Below are 19,455 nucleotides of genomic sequence, written 5' to 3'. Positions count from 1 at the left end.
AGGGTCACGTGAAGCTGTGAGAGCAGGTAGTGAATGGTTGTATGAATAGCTTACCACACGTCCTGTTTTTGCAACCACTGATGCCAGGCAGACAATCTCTGAAGAGTATTGATAATGAATGGGGTCACCCGTCTTGTAAAGACACTGCCCAGAAGAAGGCAATGGCAAACCACTCCTGTAGAAAAATTTGCCAAGAACAATCACAGTCGTTCGCCCACATCATACAACATGGCATATAATGATGATGATCATGGTGTTTGGATTGTGACGATGTCTTTTTGCCCTTCTCCCACCTCCCCACAGTGGTGATTTTGAGCATTGCAGACAGCAGAAGCAAGGAGTTACTAGCCAGCTACTGCCTTCCTGTGCTCTATCTGCAGATGTTTCATCATTACCACCTCGAGCTCGTACAGGTGAGTGAAAAAGACTCGGAAGGGGGTTGGGCGGGTTGTGGAGTCCTGGCTCACAGTGAACCCTCAGGCAGAAGACGACCTGTTTCTTTCTTGGCTCAATGCTTACAGGATCTTGCTGTGTGGTAACTGGCACCCTATGCTACAAGGAACTCTTCCAGTTTTGGGCTCTTGCTCTATGCGGCTGTCGAGTTTTCTGACTCGGTGCCAGAAGCAAAGCATGACTCTCCTCCATTCTAAAATGTTCCCACTAATTCTGTCTTCATATACATCATCCTCCCTGCAAGGGCCCCTTCAGCCATAAGCCCGATCTTTAACTCTGTCTGCTGTAAAGGCTTCCCCTTAAGTCAAGGTGGAGGTGAGGGCTGTGTTGCAGCTCACATCTCTCCACCAGTCTTCTGCCATGTTTGTCACAACTAGACCATTAGACAGTGGAGCAGAATTAGGCCATTCAGCCCATCACTTCTGCACCATTTGATCATGGCTGATCCATTTCTGTCTCAACACCAATCTCCTGCCCTCTCCCCACCACTTTTCATACCCTGACTTATCAAGAATACCCAATGACTTGGCCTCCATAGCTTTCTGTGGCAATGAATTCCACAGATTCACCACTCTCTGGCTAAAAGAATTTCCTCCTCATCTCCGTTCTAAATTATGTCCCTCTATTTTGAGGCTGTGCCCTCTGGATCTAGACTCCCCCACCATAGGAAACATCCTCTCCGTGTCCACTCTGTTGAGGCTTTTCTACGGTCAGTAATTTTTAGTGAGACTCCCCCCCCATTCTTCTGAATTGAAGTGCACAGGCCGAGTGCCATAAGTCTGTTTGGAGGGACTTTGTACGGATTTAAAATTACACAGTGTTGCTCCCAGCACACCCCACCTGCAAAGTGGCTTGGTAGCATATTAGTTAGCGTAACGCATTACCGCATCAGCGACCTGGGCTCCATTTCTGCCCCTGTCTGTAAAGGGTTTGTACTTTCTCTCCCGACCACTTGTGTTTCCTCCCACATTCCAAAGATGTGTGGGTCAGTAAGTTAATTGGTGATTTGGGTGTAATTGGGTGGCACAAGCTTGTTGAACTGGAAGGGCCTGTTACCGTGCTGTATCTCTTATTTATTTATTTATCTATCTATCTATCTATTTATTTATTACATTTTTAAGAGAATTACACAGAATGAATAGAATGTTAGAACAGTAAAAAAAGTGAAAAAAATGAAAAAAATTAATACTAGCCCTCCCCCTCCCCTTAACCCTCCCCCTTAAACCTTTATATAAAAAAAGAAAACAAAAGAAAGAAAGAAAAGAGGAAAAAAAAGAAGATTGCCTGGATATCGAAGGATCCCCACATGCTCCATGGAGTTCAAAATAATTTTAATTTTTATTTTCCCCAATTACTTTATAATTGTATCTTCAAAGGACCTACGTATTTAATCCTATCTTTTGTAGATAAGGGTGCCAAATTTTCAAAAATATACCATATTCATTTCTTAAATTATAAGTAATTTTTTCAAGTGGAATGCAGCTGTATATTTCATTATTCCAATGATCCATAGTTAAATACAAGTCTGATTTCCAAGTAACTGCAATAGCTTTACTGTATCTCTGAATAAAAAAATCAAATCCCCTGCTGGACACACATCATCATCCTGACATGGAAGTGTACAGCTGCTCCATCCTCATCACTGGGTTGAAATCTAAGAAACTCCGCCCATTTGCCACGGATGCTGTGATTTACGTAGGCAGCTTACTACCTCCGGGAAGTAACATTCCTCAGCAAAGATCCTCATCATCCTGCCCATGCCATCTTCTCACTGCTATCATCAGGCAGGAGGTACAGAAGCCTGAAGTCCCATGCCATCGGGTTCGAGAACAGCTACTTCTCTTCAACCATTTCGTTCTTGAACCAACTGGCATAACCTTAGTCACTACAGTTTAGCAAAACTATAACCTCTTTGCACTAAAATTGGCTTATTTTTTCTAATTGTCTTTTTTCTTCTAAAAATGGTATATTTTGTTTAATTTATGTTGTTTTTGTGGATGTGCTATTTACTGATTGATTGAGATACAGCGCAGACCAGGCCCTACCAACCCTTCGACCCATACTGTCCAGCAGCCCACCAATTTAAACCCTAGCCTAATCATGGGACAATTTACAATGTCCAATTATCCTACCAACCGGTAGATCTTTAGACTGTGGGAGGAAAGCAGAGCACCTAGAGGAAACCCACATGGTCACAGGGAGAACGTACAAACTCCTTACAGGCAGCAGCGGGAATTGAACCCAGGTCACCTGTATTGTACCGCTGTGTGGCTATGATGCTGTTGCAAGTAAGTTTTTCATTGCACCCATGTGCATCTGACAATAAGTTCAACCTGACTTGCCAGTTGGCCGGCTGGTGGCGTAGTGGCATCAGCGCCGGACTTTGGACCGAAGGCTCCCGAGTTCAAATCCAGTTGGCGACCTTGCACGCTTTCCATCTATGCTGGGTTGAGCATTGAGCTAGCAAATTGTAAAAACAAGGAAGCCTGCTAAAAAAAACGCTGTCGCGACGGGTTAAGGGCTTTCTTCTTCTTCTTGACTTGCCAGTAAGGGATCCTGTAAATAAATAAAACTATACTCCACAGGAGCCCCTTCTTGCCTACCTCAGTGCCCTTTCCCAACCCATAAAACCCGTAAGACATAGGAGTAGTTGAGTCCCTTCTCTCTTGTCTTTTTGTCATTTGAACTAAGCTCCTCTCTGCCACTATTGAAAATAACCTTCAGGGGTGGCCTTGCAGTATCCTAACCAGCAGTAATCCCTTACCCAATGTGACTGAATTAGATAATCTGGAGTCTGTCATGCTCTTGTGTGTGGGAGCTTGCTGTGTGGAAATAGGCCAACAAGTATCCCACATTGCAATGGGATTCACTGGCTTTGGGATGTCCTGAGGTTGTGACAGTCACACTATAAATGCAAATTCTACCTTTCCCCTTAAATGCATTCATATGGATAATCTGTATGTTGTGGTCTGAGTTTCAACGAAGACATGATGGTTTAAATTTCCTTTGAGACTCATCCATCCTGTATTGTCACTCTGGTCGCTCCCACTGGAGCTGGTGCAGGGATCAATTCCCCCGTTTATTGACATCTGAGCAATGTTGACCTTTTTGTATGCGTTTGTGTTTTTTCCTCCCTCCGCCCCCCCCGCTCAACTCCAGCCACACCCAAGCATCCCATCTGGCATTCGATTATATGTCACCGTCGTTCGGAAAGGCAGCGTTATTCCTCGACAGGAGGGATTTGCTTTCACTGGTTTTGAGGTAGGCCTCAGACAGTGTCTGAATGGGAAGAAAATGCTTCTGAGGGGGGAGAAAATCAAAAGAACTGTGATATTAATCTAGCAGACCCCTGTGGTTATTCAGATTTCTCCACTACTATATAATAGCGTTCATGTTGAAAATCGACCTTACTTAGGGATGTAATGACCCTAAATGTGTATTTGAAATCTGAAAAGAGCACCTGTCACTCAAGGGATATTAATATTAATATATGCAGATGTTAAATTTTCAATGCAACTAAAATTGCTAATTGCTTCGATTCTGAAAATACATTCTGGGTTATTACAGTCTATCCGTTATAATGTGTTGGTCGTGAATTGTTCCCTGTTTCACTGATGGGTTTATATTGCCTCAGACAAATGGATTAAGATCTCTTGAAAATGTAGAGGGAGGGTCCTGCTTTGCCCCCTGCCATCCTCCACCAACCCACCCCCCTCTGCCCTTGCTTGTTCCTGCATTGCCATGGTAACTAAGGCATTTGATGTATTACAAATTCAGCTATTATCTGTACTCCTGGCTGAGTTCAAGGGGTGGTCTGGAGCAGACCTTCTTGGTACTGCTGATGTGCTGGATTTCCCTTAACTGGTTGGGATGGTGTAACGAGGTTCTTTTTGGGAGATTGGTCCCCTCCCATTCCATTGGGGAACTGGGCCTCAGATTTCTGAACAATTCCAACACTATGCCCACTGGAATAATGGAATTGGGGGCAAAAGTCCAGACAGAAACATTGAAAATATATTAAATTTTATCAAATGGGCTCAGAATTAATTAATGGCAAGAATGGTTCCTCCAGACAGCAGTAACATTGGTGGTTGGAGTCAAGCGTTATATCTTTGTCCCCCAAAAAGAATTCCGGCATGGATGGAAGTTGAGGAGGGGCTAATTCCCTTCTTTGTTGCAGTCTGATGATGTCATAGTTGGCATGGTGCTCAGCAGGAGGATGAAGCAGATAGTCCAATGGAAAAAATTCCTCTGCAGATTTACCCAGTCAGGAAGTGCTGTCCTGAGGCAGATGGAGTTCAGTTCGCGGAAGGGTGAAGTAATTCACTGTGGAAGTTCGAACTTGAAGGCAGAGTGTAGGCAGGATTCTGGGCAGTGTGGAGGAGCAGAGGAATCTTGAGGTCCAAGTCCATAGATCCCTCTAGTTCCTGTGCAGATTGATAGGATGATTCTGAAGGTGTGTGGTGTATGGTCCTACATTAATCGAGGGTTTGACCTCAAGAGCCATGAGGTAATATTGTAGCTCTATAGAATTTAATACAGAGTTCTGGTTAGGCCACACTTGGAATTTATTGTGTTCTGACTGCTATGTGTTTTTGCCTTGCTGGTATGATGAACAGGGACTGAAGCTTGGGCCCACTCCAACTGCTCCGGGAGCAGATCTGGGGACTCAGTCTGTTCCCCAGCAGTTCTAGTCGAGCTGCTGTTGGAAAGATGCTATTAAAATGGAAAGTGTGCAGAAAAGGATGTTATAGGGCAGGCTAGGACTTTATTCCTTGGAGCATAGGAGACAGAGTGGGTATAAAATCATAAGGGGCACTGACAGAGTGAATGTACTCAGTCTTTTTCCCAGAGTTGGGGAATTGAGAACTAGAGGACATAGGTTTAAGGTGAAAGGAGAAAGATATAATAGGAATATGAAGAGCCAAGTTTTTACAAAGTTTTATGATATTTAATGAGCTACCAGAGGAAGTGATTGAAACAGGTACAATAGCAACCTGTAAATGATAGTTGGAGAGTTACATGGACAGGAAAGGTTTAGAAGAATACAGTCCAATTGCTGGCAAGTGGGACTAGCTTGGATTTAACAGCTTGGCCAGTAAGGACCAAATGGGCTCCCGGGTCTGATTCCGTGCTGTATGACCCTATGATTCTATGTTGAGAGCTTCCTTCTCTCCCAAAGTAGCTGCTCCTGTGTGAGACTTGGGCACTGATAAGTTTCTGAAGTGGTGTCCTGGAGTTTGAGGTGAGTCTGGGGGTGGAAGGGGTGCCTCCTTGTTGGTTAGTTTGGTGACCATCACTCTGCAATCTGTCATTAACCAAATTCACGTTTCTCCCAGGTGCTGCTTCGCGCGGTGGAGTCTCCTTTGAAGGACCCCTCAGGCCCCCTCCTTGCAGTAGCCAGGATCGTTCCTGACTATGAATCCTACAAGTAAGTGGGTGGGCTACAGTTATTGAATTGATTAACAAATTACATTGCAATTCCTACCTCTCAGGCATTCCAGGAACTGCGTAGAGGGTCTAGTTGACCAACACTCAAAGTAATCCGTAATGAAAGTAGGAAGTCCTGGAGACGGTCTGTGGCCACGTTCTTGAAGAAGGAAAAGGTTAATGTTCTGGATTGAAAACTTCCCATTTAAACTAGGAATAGGTCTTTGGTAAGGGAGAAAGTTCTCCATATGGAGCTGTAGATATTTGCAGCATTAAAAGCTGGCTTTTCAGCCCAAATGTTCCATGCTGGCTAAGCTATCTGATCCCAGCTCATCTCATTTGACAGTATTTAGGCCATAACTTTCCACTGTCAAGGACCCGTACCATCGGGTGATGCTCTCTTCCTTCTGCTGCCATCGGGAATGAGGCACAGGAGCCTTGGGTCCCACACCACCAGGTTCAGGAACAGTTATTACAATTCAGGCTGCTGAATCTTGAGAGTGGATAATTTCACTTACCTTGACACTGAACCTACTCCATTTTCAAGGACTCTACAACTCATGTTCTCAGAATTATTTAGCTATTTATTGTTATTTCTTTTCCTCTTTGTGTTTGCAGTTTGTCATTTTTTTTTGCCTTTTGGTTGTTTGTCTCTCTTTGTTGTGTGTGGTTGCTCATTGAGTCAATCGTGTTTCTTTGTATTTACTGTGAATGCCCACACAGAAAGTGAATCTGATGGTAGTATGAAGTGACAAATACGTACTTTGATAATAAATTTACTTTGAACTTTGAACCCTTTCCCTCTGTCCATTTGTCTTTTTAAAGTTGTCTAGTACCTGCATCTGCTACTTTACCTAGAAGCTCATTCCACTTACATTCTAAAAGTAGCCTCTTAGGTTTCTATGTCAGGTGTCAGGTTTCTATCTAAGGTGTCATTAATATTTGAATTCTTTTACATCTTCTTGTCTCTCCCTTTCCCCCAACAATAGCTGTTGACCACCTCCATCTTAGGCCTCTCAGATTCTTGCGGGTGATTGTTTTAGCAGGTCAGGGTTTATCTTTGTAGTCACACCAGCACGTACTATGGTCACCTAAGGATTGGATAGGTACTTGGGAGCTGGATTTATCTGGCTGTATGACGTCTTAATGGTGTTCTCTTCTGCTCTGTGCCACACGTTGAACATGACATTGGGAGGATATTGCCCTCTGTTTCCCCTCATAGGAGACTCTGCAGATACTGGAAATCTTGAACAACACACACAAAATGCTGGAGGAATTCAGCAAGTCAGGCACCATCAATGGAGGGGAATAAACAATGAACATTTCAGGCTGAAACCCTCCATCGGGACTGGAAAGAAAGCGACAAGGTGTCAAAGTAAGAAGGTGGGGCGAGAGGAAGGAGTACACGATGGCAGGTGATAGGTGAAGCCAGGTGAAGGGGAAGGTGGGTGGGTGGGGCACGGAGAGTGATTTGAGAAGCTGAGATGTGATAGCATAGATTGAAAAGGGCTGAAGAATAGGAATCTGTTAGGAGAGGACAATAGACTATGGAAGACAGGGACGGAAGTGGGGATGTGAAGGGAGGTGATATGATGGCGGAGTAGCTGAAAGGAATAGGTGTCTCTCTGTTTTTGTCTGCGCCTGTACCGTTGCATTCTCAGTTTATAGTACCTTCATATCTTCACTCTTCATACCTGTCTCTCTTGTTTTCTAAGCCTTCTTTAACTAATTTTATCACTCCCTTTATATCTTCATTCAAGTATCAATTTCTCTTTGTATTTCTCTCTCTCTCTCAAATACATACACTCTCTTCCCCTCCTCTATATAGCCCTCTCTATTTCCCCCCCCACCCTTTCTCCCTTTGCCTCTCCCTCTCCCTAACTGTATTTCTGAATATCCTGATAGCTGGGCTTAAATTGGGAGTCCCCGCAGTGAGGTGAATACTAGGCAGGTGCACAAGCTGTTCCACCATTAATTATTAATCACTCCTTTGTTCTTTATTATTCTTCGCACCTTTGATGGCCTTCAGCGCTTGCTGGTTCCTCAATTAAAATCAATGCAGGCACTGCAGCCATGTTTGTGGAATGCTATTATAAATTTGAAACAGTGTCCTGTGGATTGTGGCCTATTAATTGGGGAAGCTCAGTGAATTATCATGGTTAGCCATAAGACATAAGAGCAGAGTTAGCCCATTGAGTTTTCTCCTCCATTTGAACATGGCTGATTTACTTTCCCTCTCAAACCCATTTCACTGCCATCTCTTTGTAACTTTTGACGCTCTTACTAATCAACAATCTATCAGCCTTTGCTTTAAATATACCCAATGACTTGGCATCCACAGCCATATGTGACAATGAATTTGGAAACATCGTCTTCACATCCACTCTACTTAGTCCTCTCAATATTTGGTAGGCTTCAATGAAATCCTACCTCATTCTTCTAAATTCTATAAATGCCAATAAATGCTCCTCATGCATTAACCCTTTCATTCCCAGGATCATTCTTGTGAAGCTCCTCTGAATCCTCTCCAATGCTAGCAAATCCTTTCTTAGATATGGGGCCCAAAACTGCTCGCATGACTTCAAATGCAGTCTGACCATTACCTTATTAAGCCTTGGGTAATTACCTCAGGTGTCGAGAGAAGGCATATCTGGTGTTTCCTGATGAGGGGAATGAAGGGAAATTGGGCTCATGGATGTTGCTGTGCTCTGTTTTTTATCTTGGCAGTCTGCTGAGTGAGTTAACATCTCGGAAGGGGTAGTAGGTTGGCTAGGAAACTGTGTGGGAGACAGGAACCATCTTCTCTAAGTTGAGTGTGTTGTCATATGCACAAGTACACTTATACACCATTGAAAATAATCAGGTTCAGAATTGTTATTGCATGTATGTTAAAACACATCATTTGCATTAACTACCAACATAACCTAAGGATGTGCTGCCGGAAGCCCACAATTGTCGCTACACATGCCGGCACCAACACGGTATGGCCACAATGCTCAGCAGGACGACCCACAACATAGCAAAACAGAACTGAACAAGCACCAAAACAGCAACAACAAAACAAGCCCTGTCCTCCCTCCAACCTTTTCTCATTTTCTCAGTGAAAATCTTACCTGCAGCAGCGTCACAGGCACAAAGCATCAGACAAGCAGCAGTCACAAGAAAAGCCTAAAATTAAACATAAACTATACACAGTTTTAAAAGAAAGACCACAATTAGAACAAAGTCAATTTTAATGCAAAGTTTCAATAGGTACATTTAATGTCAGAGAACATTGCCTCTGATCAGGGCCGATTTTATGTGCCGGGCGGCACCTAATTAATTAGCTTGTTTATTTGGGCTTTTTTCTTAAAGATGTGCTGGGTGCGTTCCGGCTACCACTGCACCCCTGCATTCTTCGTGGATCGGTATCGGTCCGCGGCCCAGAGGTTGGGGACCACTGGTCTACAATATACATCCTGAAATTCTTCTTCTTCGCAAACATCCACGAAAATAATGCTGCCTGGCTGAAGTAAAGATTGGGGTTCTGCAGGGTAGTTTGAGAACTGAATGGTTGAAGGGAGTAGCTGGCAGGAACCAGGTGGTGTCGGACGTCATTCTTCTCTACCTCCCTGCCTCATTGTAGCTGAGTGAAGATGGCGTCACCTGGATGATAGGCGACGATTGATAATGGATGATGGATGCATCTTAAACGATGGATGTTGCCTCCTTGGGGCAGCACCCCCTGTTAAGAAGCTATGGAGAGAGTGCAGAGGAGATCTACCAGGATGTTGCCTGGATTGGAGAACAAGTCATATGAAGCAAGGTTAGCAGAGCTGGGACTTTTCTCTTTGGAGTGTAGAAGAATGAGAGGGGACTTGATAGAGGTCTACAAGATTATGAGAGGCATAGATAGGGTAGATAGTCAGTACCTGTTTCCCAGGGCACCAGTAGCAAACACCAGAGGGCATAGGTACAAAATTAAGGGAGGGAAATTTAGGGGAGACATCAGGGGTAAGTTTTTTACACAGAGGGTTGTGAGTGCCTGGAATGACTTGCCAGGGATGGTGGTGGAGGCTAAAACATTAGGGGTATTTAAGAGCCTCTTGGACAGGCACATGGATGAAAGAAAAATGGAGGGTTATGGGGTAGTGTGGGTTTAGTACTTTTTTTTAAGGATTATATGGGTCGGCACAACATGGAGGGCTGAAGGGCCTGTACTGTGCCGTAGTGTTCTATGGTTCTATAGGCACTACAGATGATTGGGAGGGATCAGCCCGGGATGTATTTGACAGATTCCTCTAATCTCTGCAGTTTCGTACATTTGAATTGCTGTACCAAACTATGATGGAACTAACAGGATCTTTACCCTCGATTGGGGAATCTAGAATGACTGGACACAGGTTCAGAGTGAGCATGCATAGATTTACTAGGAACCTGAGAGGCAACCTTTTGACCCAGGGGGTGATGTGTATGTGGAATAAGCTGCCGGAGGAAGTGCTTGGGGCATATACACCACACTTGGACAGGTACATGAATAGAAAGGCTTAGAGGGATATAGGCCAAAGGGGGACCAGCTTGGATGGGAATCGTGGTTGGCACAGTCTATTTGAACTGAAGGGCGTGTTTCTATGTTGCATGACTCTAGGACTTCACTGGAAATGTCACACAGCTGGTAAGGCCCTGAGATTTTAATCTAATGGGTCTGTGTGTATTGATCTTTTTTCTTTAAACAGGTCAAAAATGTTAATGAAATCCCCCAGGCTGGCTGGTATCAGTGTCACCACAGTGGAGTACCCAAGCCCAAAGCAGTCTTCATTTGATGTTCCCCATCACACCAACCAAGGTTATCCACAGGTAAGTCGTGCCGAGATGTCCCACTGTGTGAGGTGGCTGTCGAGTCAAGGAGACCCCAGAAACTTCTTCCCTAATTTTCCCAAGAAAATGAAAATGCACTGAGGTACAGTGAGGAGAATCCCTGAACATTTCTCCTCGGTCTTCGAAAGTTCGAAGGTTCAAAGGTCCAATTTAATGTCAGAGAAATGTGTACAATATACATCCTGAAGTGCATTTTCTTTGCAAACATCCATGAAAACAGAGAAGTGCCCCAATGAATGGCAGTTAAACGTAAGAACCCAAAGTTCCCCCAGGTTTCCCTCCCGTGCGTAAGTGGTAGCGAGCACCAATCCCCCCCCCCCCATGGCAAAAAAAAACAACATTGGCACCGCCACTGAGCACTGAAGCGTGAGCAAAGACACAGACTTGCAGTTACCCCAAAGTCTTCACGTTTCACCTGGAATTCAACATGCCACAGGTTTTCTCTCTCTCCCTAATAAGGGAGAAGGAGGTGTCTCCATTTTCTCAGCGAGCAGGGAGACATAACAAACAGCTCACTGGTTTACAATGTTAAAAGTCTGTTACATGGCTTTTTTCGAGCTCTGTGCCTGAAGATTGCAAAGATCCTGGGTCTTTGGGCACACAGCAGTAGATTTCTGACTCCCGCGACGACACACGGGTCTCCTGTGACCCTCGATCCACCTGTCTCCAGAGCCCCAAGATCTTAGGCTTCCAAATCCAAACTGGACTCTCAGGCCAAACCCTTGTTGTGCCCAACAATGGCCAGTCCTGAAACCCCAAGGATGGGTCCCTTTCCCACAAAGAACCAAAGTCAGTGTGGAACTCCAGGTCAAAAGAACCTTGAACGGGAAAAATAAAGATATTAAAGATGGAAATAAAGCTGTTTCTGAAGATGCAAGCAAAGGAGTCACCGTTTAGCACCACCTTAACTTTGCTCTGACCCCCCCAGAATGCTTTCTGTCATTTTAAAATTAACCCTAATGCTGCATTAAATTGGTATCGGTTAATTATTATCAGTGGTACTGAGGTACAGTGAAATGCTTCTACTTGCAGCCACAGTGATCCAGACAGATCATTCTGTACACAAGAACATCAAGGTGGTAAATGAGAAAACCAAAATGTAGAATATAGCGTTACACTTACAGAAAAATGCAGTGCTGGTGGGCAAATAAAATGCAAGATCCACGACGAAGTTGATTCTATCAATAGCGTGATAGAAGTCGGTCTTGAATCTTGTGGTACATGCTTTCAAGCCATTTTGTTAAGGTATTGACCCCACCCACCCTCTCTTCTCCCCTCTCCCACTGGGCAAAAGATGCAAAGGTCTGAAAGCACGTCCCACCAGGTTCAAATACAGCTTCAATCCCACTGTTATCAGTCTGGAATGGGCCTCTTGTATGATAAGATGGACTCTTGACCTCACAATCTACCTCATTATGATCTTGCACTTTATTGTTTACCTACACAGCATTTTTTTCATAGTTTTTACTACACCCTATTCTGCAATGTTATTGTTCTACCTTGTTCTAACTCAGTGCACTGTCTAATAATCTGATCTGCATGACCAGTATGCAAGACAAGCTTTTCACTGTATCGTGGTACACGTGAAGATGTTAAACAAGTACCAATAAACTCTTATTACAGCAGGATAGAAGCTGTCTTTGAGCCTGGAAGTCTGTGCTTTCAGGCTTCTGTGCCCAATGAGAGTGAGGAGAAGAGAAATTGATGGGTGGAAGAGGTCCCCAAATATGTTGAGCAACACACACACACAATACTAGAGGAACTCAGTACATTAGGCAACTTCTATGGAAATGAATGAACAGTCGACACTTCAGGTTGAAACCCTTCATCGGGACTGGAAAGGAAAGGGAAAGAAGCCAGGGTAAGAAGGCGGGGCAAGGGGAAGGATTACAAGCTAGAAGTTAATAGGTGAAACCAGATGGGTGGCCAACGGGGGATGAAATAAGTAGCTTTGAGGTGATAGGTGGCAAAGGTAAAGGGCTGGCAAAGCACCTTCACTCCATCCACAAAAGCCAGGACTTCTCAAAGGACAACCTTTTAAATTCCAGTCCCTACTCATATTCAAAAATGGCAGTCTAGGGCCTCTTGTACTGGATTATTAAGCACGCGCTTCAAGAAGATTATGGAGAAACTTGGGCTATTTTGTCTGAAGTGGCAAAGGGTGAGAGAGGACCTGATAGAAGTTTGTAAGATTTCGAGGGATATAGATAGAGCAGACAGCAGGTATCATTTTCCAAGGTCAAAATGAGTAAGTCTAGAGGGGATGCATTTAAGGTGAGGGTTTAAACGGTTTCGCACAGAATGGATGGTCTAAAGGGCCTGTTTCTGTGCTGTACTTTTCTATGACTCTATGACTACAGATGCTGGAATCTGGAGGAACTCAGCAGGTCAGGCAGCATTTTCTTCCATAGATGCTGCCTGTCCTGCTGAGTTTCTTCAGCAACGTTTGTGTTTCATCCCTGTTAGGTTTAGGGTTATATCAGACTTTGGTTTAATCTGAACACAGATGCTCCTGATTATTCTCCCTCTTCTCTCCAACTCTTTCCAATTGCAAGCACCTTTGCCTAGCTGCTGTCAGCTCAGCGGGCAGCTGGGATTAACATTCTTCCTGTCACTCCCTGTTACTATCACATGTGTCTTTCAAATACCAGACTGACAGCAGCAAACAGCAGGGGCGGTGTCCATCGTATCTGCCTGTTGGACTGGCACTATACAAAGAAGATATCTGTTTAGTTCAGGACCTAATTGGCCAATTTCCCCTGCTGTTGGTTCTATGGGCAGTCCTCACTTTGTTTATAGGTAAGAAGGAACCTCATACAGCTCGAGACTGAGGGGTTTCAGAGGTGTTGCTTCATTTTGCGACAATCATGTTACAGAGTATGGTACAGCAGAGGAATCGGTCCTTCACCCCTTGAAATCTGCATCACTACTTTTTCTCTCTTTTTCCATCACATATTTAATATATTTTTAATATACACTCAGTGGTCACTTTAGCGTGGCGCGTGGCCAAGTGGTTAAGGCGTTGGACTAGCAATCTGAAGGTTGCGAGTTCGAGCCCCAGCCGAGGCAGCATGTTGCATCCTTGAGCAAGGCACTTAACCACACACTGCTCTAGTCCACCCAGCTAAAAATGGGTACTGGCAAAATGCTGGGGGTTAACCTCGTGATAGACTGGCGTCCTATCCGGGGGGGAGTCTCGTACTCTTGGTCGCTTCACGCCACGGAAACCGGCATAAGCACCGGCCTCATGAGCCTATGAGGCTCGGGACAGACTTTAACTTTAACTAACTAACAGTGGTCACTTTATTGGGTACTGCTGAAAACGTGATTATTAATGAAGTATCTAATTAACCAATCACATGACAGCATCTTAATGCATAAAAGCATTTAGCCATGATCAAAGAGTTTCATTTGTTGCTCAGTCCAAACATCAAAATGAGGGAGAAACGTGATCTAAGTGACTTTAATCGTGGAATGATCGATGGTGCCAGATGGGGTGGTTTGAGTATCTCAGAAACTGTTGATCGCCTAGTATTTTCATGCACAATAATCTTTTAGAATTCACAGAGAATGGTGTGAAAAACAAAAAAAAAATCCAGTTAGAGGCAGTTCTGTGGGTGAAAGCACCTCATTAATGAGTGAGGTCAGAGGAGAATGGCCAAACTGGTCCAAGTGACAGGAAGGTGACAGTAGCTCAAGTGCAGTACCACTTTAGATACTGTTGAGGGGGTTGACTTACCGGGGCGGGGCGGGGGGGGGGGGGGGAGCCACAGTGACCGGGTCTCTGGCACTGAGTCTGATGCTGTGGCTCAGAAGAGCAGAGAGGTGAAGAGGACTGAGAGGACTGCAGTGTTGATACGAGAATACTTAGAGGAACAGAGATGAGGTTCTGTGGGCGTGATAGAGATACAGGGATGGTATATTGCCTCCCTGGTGCCAGGATCAGGGGTGTCTTGGTTCATGTCCATGGTTTTCTCAAGGGTGAAGATGAGCAATCAGAAGTCTTGGTACATATTGGCACCAGTGACACAGGTAGACAAAATGAGGAGGTCCTGAAGAGAGATTTTAAACAGCTAGGTTAAAAAGCTGAGAAACAGAACCTTCAGGATAATAACCTCTGGATTGCTGCCTGTGCCACGTGCCAGTGAGTGTAAGAATAGGATTATCTGGCAGCTGAATGTGTGGCTGAGGAACTGGTATAAGGGGCAGGGGTTCAGATTTATGGTTTATTGGGCTTTCTTCTAGGGAATGCAGGACCTGTACAAAAGGGACAGTTACACTTGAACCTGAGGGGTCCAATATCCTTGTGGGCAGATTGGTTATAGTTGTTTGAGTGGGTTTAAGCTAACATGGTCGGGGTATGGGAACCCGGCGTGATAGTACTAAAGATGAGGTAGTTGGTTTACAGAGGCAATGTGTAGTGAGACTCCTAGAAAGGAGAGGCTGATGATAGGGCAAAATTGCGGTCAACAGCGTGAGTTGCAAAATAAAAGGTGGACAAAATCGAAAGGGTGAATATAGGACTAAAAGTGTTATATTTGAATGTGCACAGTATACAGAATAAGGTCGATGAATTTGGAGCAGAGTTAGAGACTGGCATGTGTGATGTAGTCATCACTAATCATTAAGATTATAGTTGGGAATTTAATGTCTAAGGATACACATTGTATTGAAAGGATGGGCGGGAAGGCAGAGGGGGTGGTAGAAAATGAAATTAAATCATTAGAAAGAGGTGACATAGGGTCAAAAGGTGGTGAATCATGGTGGATGGAGCTAAGGAAATGTAAGGGTATAAACAACCTAATGGGAGTTATGCAGACCTCCAAACAGTAAGATTATAGTTGGTCTACAAATTAAAAGGATGTGGTCTACAAATTAAAGCGGGATATGGAAAATGCATGCCAGATGGGCAGTGTTGCAGTAGCCATAGGGGATTTCAATATGCAGGTAGATTTGGTAAATTAGGTTGGTGTGGGATTCCGAGAGGGAGAATGCCCACGAGATGGCTTTTTAGAGCAGCTGTTGGTTGAGCCGACTAGGGGATCGGCTATTCTGGACTGGGTGTTGTGCAGTGAACCAGAATTGATTAGAGAGCTTAAGGTAAAAGAACCCTTAGGGAAAGTGATCCCCGATGATTAAAGTGATGATTAAATTCACCCTAAAATTTGACAAAGAGAAGCTAAAGTCAGACATATCAGTATTACAGTGGAGTAAAGGAAATTACAGAGGTGTGAGAGAGGAGTTGGCTCGAGTTGATTGGGAAAAAAAAGACTGTCAGAGATGGCCGGAGAGCGGCAATGGCTGGAATTTCTGAAAACAATTTGGAAGGCATATACTTCCCAAAGAGAAAGAGGTATTCTAAAGCCAAGATGACACAACCGTGGCTAACAAGGGAAGTCAAAGCCAACATAAAAGCCAAGGAGAGGGCATATGGTAGAGCAAAAATTAGTGCAAGTTAGGGGATTGGGAAGCTTTTAAATACCAACAGAAGGCAACTAAAAAAGTCATTAAGAAGATAAAGATGGAATATGAAAGTAAGCTAGCCTATAATATTAAAGAGGATACCAATAGTTTCTTCAGTTACATAAAGTATAAAAGTGAGGCAAGAGTGAACTGCTGGAAAATGATGCTGGAGAGGTAGTAATGGGGGACAGGAAATGGCAGATGGACAAAATAAGTAGTTTGCATCTTACTGTAGAAGACACTAGCAGTACGGTGGAAGTTCCAGGTGTCAGGGGTCATGAAATTTGTGAAGTTTGCACAACTAAAGAGATGATTCTTGGGAAACTGGAAGGTCAGTAGGTAGATAAGTCACTTGGACTAGATGGTGTATACCCCAGAGTTCAAGTGCAGTCTGACCAATTCCTTATAAAGTTCTATAAGAGTTCTGAAAGAGATCATGGAAGCATTAGTAATGATCTTTCAAGAATCACTAGATTCTGGAATGTTTCTGGAAGACTGGAAAATTGTAAATGTCCCTCCATTCTTCAGGAAGGGAGAGAAGCAGAAGAAAGGAAACTGTAGGCCAGTTAAGGCTGAATTATACTTGTGCACACGTTACGCCGTAGCCCTGATTTTCACTTCTGCATCACTTTACGCCATAGCGAGCATGCATTGTTGTGCGCCAAAATGCTGGTTGGCGGTGGGGTTTCTATGCCATTGTGTTGAGTTTCTTTGTGAGAGACATGAACGAGGAAGTGCATTTCAAACATTTTCGCATGTCAGCAGGTAGATTTAATGATTTGGTTCATCTATTTTGCATCGGTGTACAGACATGGCAGAGAAGAGGCAACCGGAAATGCATAGGAGGAAATAGGATGCTGCCAAGTGGACCAATCACAGTTTTTTGCGGTCTGCATTGGCACAATGTTTGAGTTACTTCTTTGGGGAGGAACATGTCACCCTGCGGCGTAGGGTGCGCGGGTACCTATAGCATAGATGCGACGCACAAGTATAAATCAGCCTTTAGTCTGACCTCAGTGGTTGGGAAGATGTTGGAGTCGATTATTAAGGATGAGTTCTCAGGGTACTTGGAGGAAGAAGAAGAAAAAGAATAGCCCTTAACTCGGCAGTGGAGTTATCGGGGCACCGTCATGACGGTGTTTCCATATTCTTGTTTTTACGAGGCTGAGTTGCTAGCTCGATGCTCAACCTGACTTGGATTCGAACTTGGGAACCTTCGCTCCGGAGTCTGGCGCTGATATAATTGTGCCACCAAGCGGGATAGAGTACTTGGAGGCACATGATAAAGTAGGCTCTAGTCAGTACCATTTCCTCAAGGGAAAATCTTGCCTGACAAATCTGTTGGAATTCTTTGAAGAAATAACAAGCAGGATAGACAAAGGAAAATCGATTGATGTTGTGTACTTGGATTCTCAGAAGGCCTTTGACAAGGTGCCACACATGAGGCTGCTTAACAAGCTATGAACCCATGGTATTACAGGAAAGATTCTAGCATGGATAAAGCAGTGGCTGATTGGCAGGAGGCAAAGAGTGAGAATGAAAGGAGCCTTTTCTGGATGGCTGCCAGTAACTAATGGTGTTCCACAGGGGTCTGTGTTGGGGCTGATTCTTTTTACATTATATGTCAATTATTTGGATGATGGGATTGATGGCTTTGTTGCAAAGTTTGCAGACAATATGAAGATAAGAGGAAGGGCAGGTATTTTTGAGGAAGTAAGGAGGCTGCAGAAGGACTTAGATTAGGATTATTGGGCAAAGAAGTGGGAGATGGAACACAGTGTTGAGAAGTAAATGGTCATGCGCTTTGGTAGAAGAAATGAAAGGGTTGATTATTTTCTAAATGGTACTTCTGAAAATATAAAAAAAACTAAGATGCAAAGAGATTTGAGAGTCCTTGTATAGGATTTCCTAAAGGTTAATTTGCAGGTAGAGTCTGTGGTGAGGAAGGTTCAATAGGCAAATGTGACGTTAACATTGATTTCAAGAGGACTAGAATATAAAGGAAGGATGTAATGTTCAGACTTCATAAAGTACTGGTGAGGCCACACCGAGCACTGTGAGCAGTTTTAGGCCCCTTATCTCAGAAAGGATGTGATTCCAAGATTGAACGGCTTGTCATATGAAAAGGGCTTGACGGCTTCGGGCCTGTATTCACTGGAATTTGGAAGAATAAGGGGTGACCTCATTGAAACCTATCGAATGGTGAATGGTCTTGATAGAGTGAATGTGGAGAGGATGTTTCCTATGCTGGGAAAGTCTAATACTAGAGCACACAGCCTCAGAATAGAGTGGTGTACTTTTCTAATGGAAATTAGGAGGAATTTCTTCAGCAAGAGAGTGGTGAATCTGTGTAATTCTTTGCCACAGGCAGCTGTGGAGGCCAAATCTTTATGCATATTTAAGGGAAAGGTTGATAGTATTTTGATTGGTCAGGACATGAAGGGATATGGGGAGAAAGCAGCAGAATGATGAAATAGCAGAACAGACTCGATGGGCCAACTGGCCTGATTCTGCACCTATGTCTTTTCGTCTTATACCATTGTGTCGGAAGGTTGTCATTTCAAGTCCTGCCACTAGAAAACAAGGCTGAAACATCGAGGTTGGCTGCAGCACCGGGAACATCCTCTACAGATGTTTTCCTGGCATCACTTCAAGAAAGTTTAGCAAAATATGAGGTTCTGCAGTCGCAGGAAATCTTGAGCAACACACACATAATGCAGCTGGAACCCAAAAGTATCAAAAATAATAAGTGCGCCAGAAGAGGGGAAATGAGTGTGTGAGGAAGGAGGGAGTGAGTGTGTGAGGGAGAGGGAAGGAATGAGTGTGTGAGGAAGAGGGAGGGAGTGAGTGTGAGGGAGAGGGAGGAATGAGTGTGTGAGGGAGAAGGAGGAAATGAATGTGTGAGGGAGAGGGAAGGAATGAGTGTGAGGAAGGAGGGAGTGAGTGTGTGAGGGAGAGGGAAGGAATGAGTGTGTGAGGAAGAGGGAGGGAGTGAGTGTGAGGGAGAGGGAGGAATGAGTGTGTGAGGGAGAAGGAGGAAATGAATGTGTGAGGGAGAGGGAAGGAATGAGTGTGAGGAAGGAGGGAGTGAGTGTGAGGGAGAGGGAAGGAATGAGTGTGTGAGGAAGAGGGAGGGAGTGAGTGTGTGGGGGAGAATGAGTGAGTGTGTGTGTGAGGGAGAAGGAGGGAGTGAGTGTGAGGAAGGTGGTAGTGTGAGGAGGGAGTGAGTATATGTTGAACAGGGAATGGGAA

General features: G+C 44.3%; 1 protein-coding gene across 1 annotated transcript in view; it reads left to right on the top strand.

Annotated features, from left to right (window-relative positions):
• ccdc33 (coiled-coil domain containing 33) overlaps positions 1-19,455 on the top strand; it is a 344,809-nt gene that overhangs the window by 153,769 nt on the left and 171,585 nt on the right. The window contains exons 6-9 of the mRNA XM_073025746.1: positions 304-413; positions 3,613-3,714; positions 5,793-5,884; positions 10,599-10,719. Coding sequence (XP_072881847.1) covers positions 304-413; positions 3,613-3,714; positions 5,793-5,884; positions 10,599-10,719 — 425 coding nt within the window. The remainder of the gene's footprint in view (positions 1-303; positions 414-3,612; positions 3,715-5,792; positions 5,885-10,598; positions 10,720-19,455) is intronic.

Source organism: Hemitrygon akajei, chromosome 21 (assembly GCF_048418815.1).
Source record: "Hemitrygon akajei chromosome 21, sHemAka1.3, whole genome shotgun sequence".
NCBI lineage: Eukaryota > Metazoa > Chordata > Chondrichthyes > Myliobatiformes > Dasyatidae > Hemitrygon > Hemitrygon akajei.
Note: the sequence above shows the minus strand (reverse complement) of the source record. Positions and strands in the feature narration are given on the sequence as shown.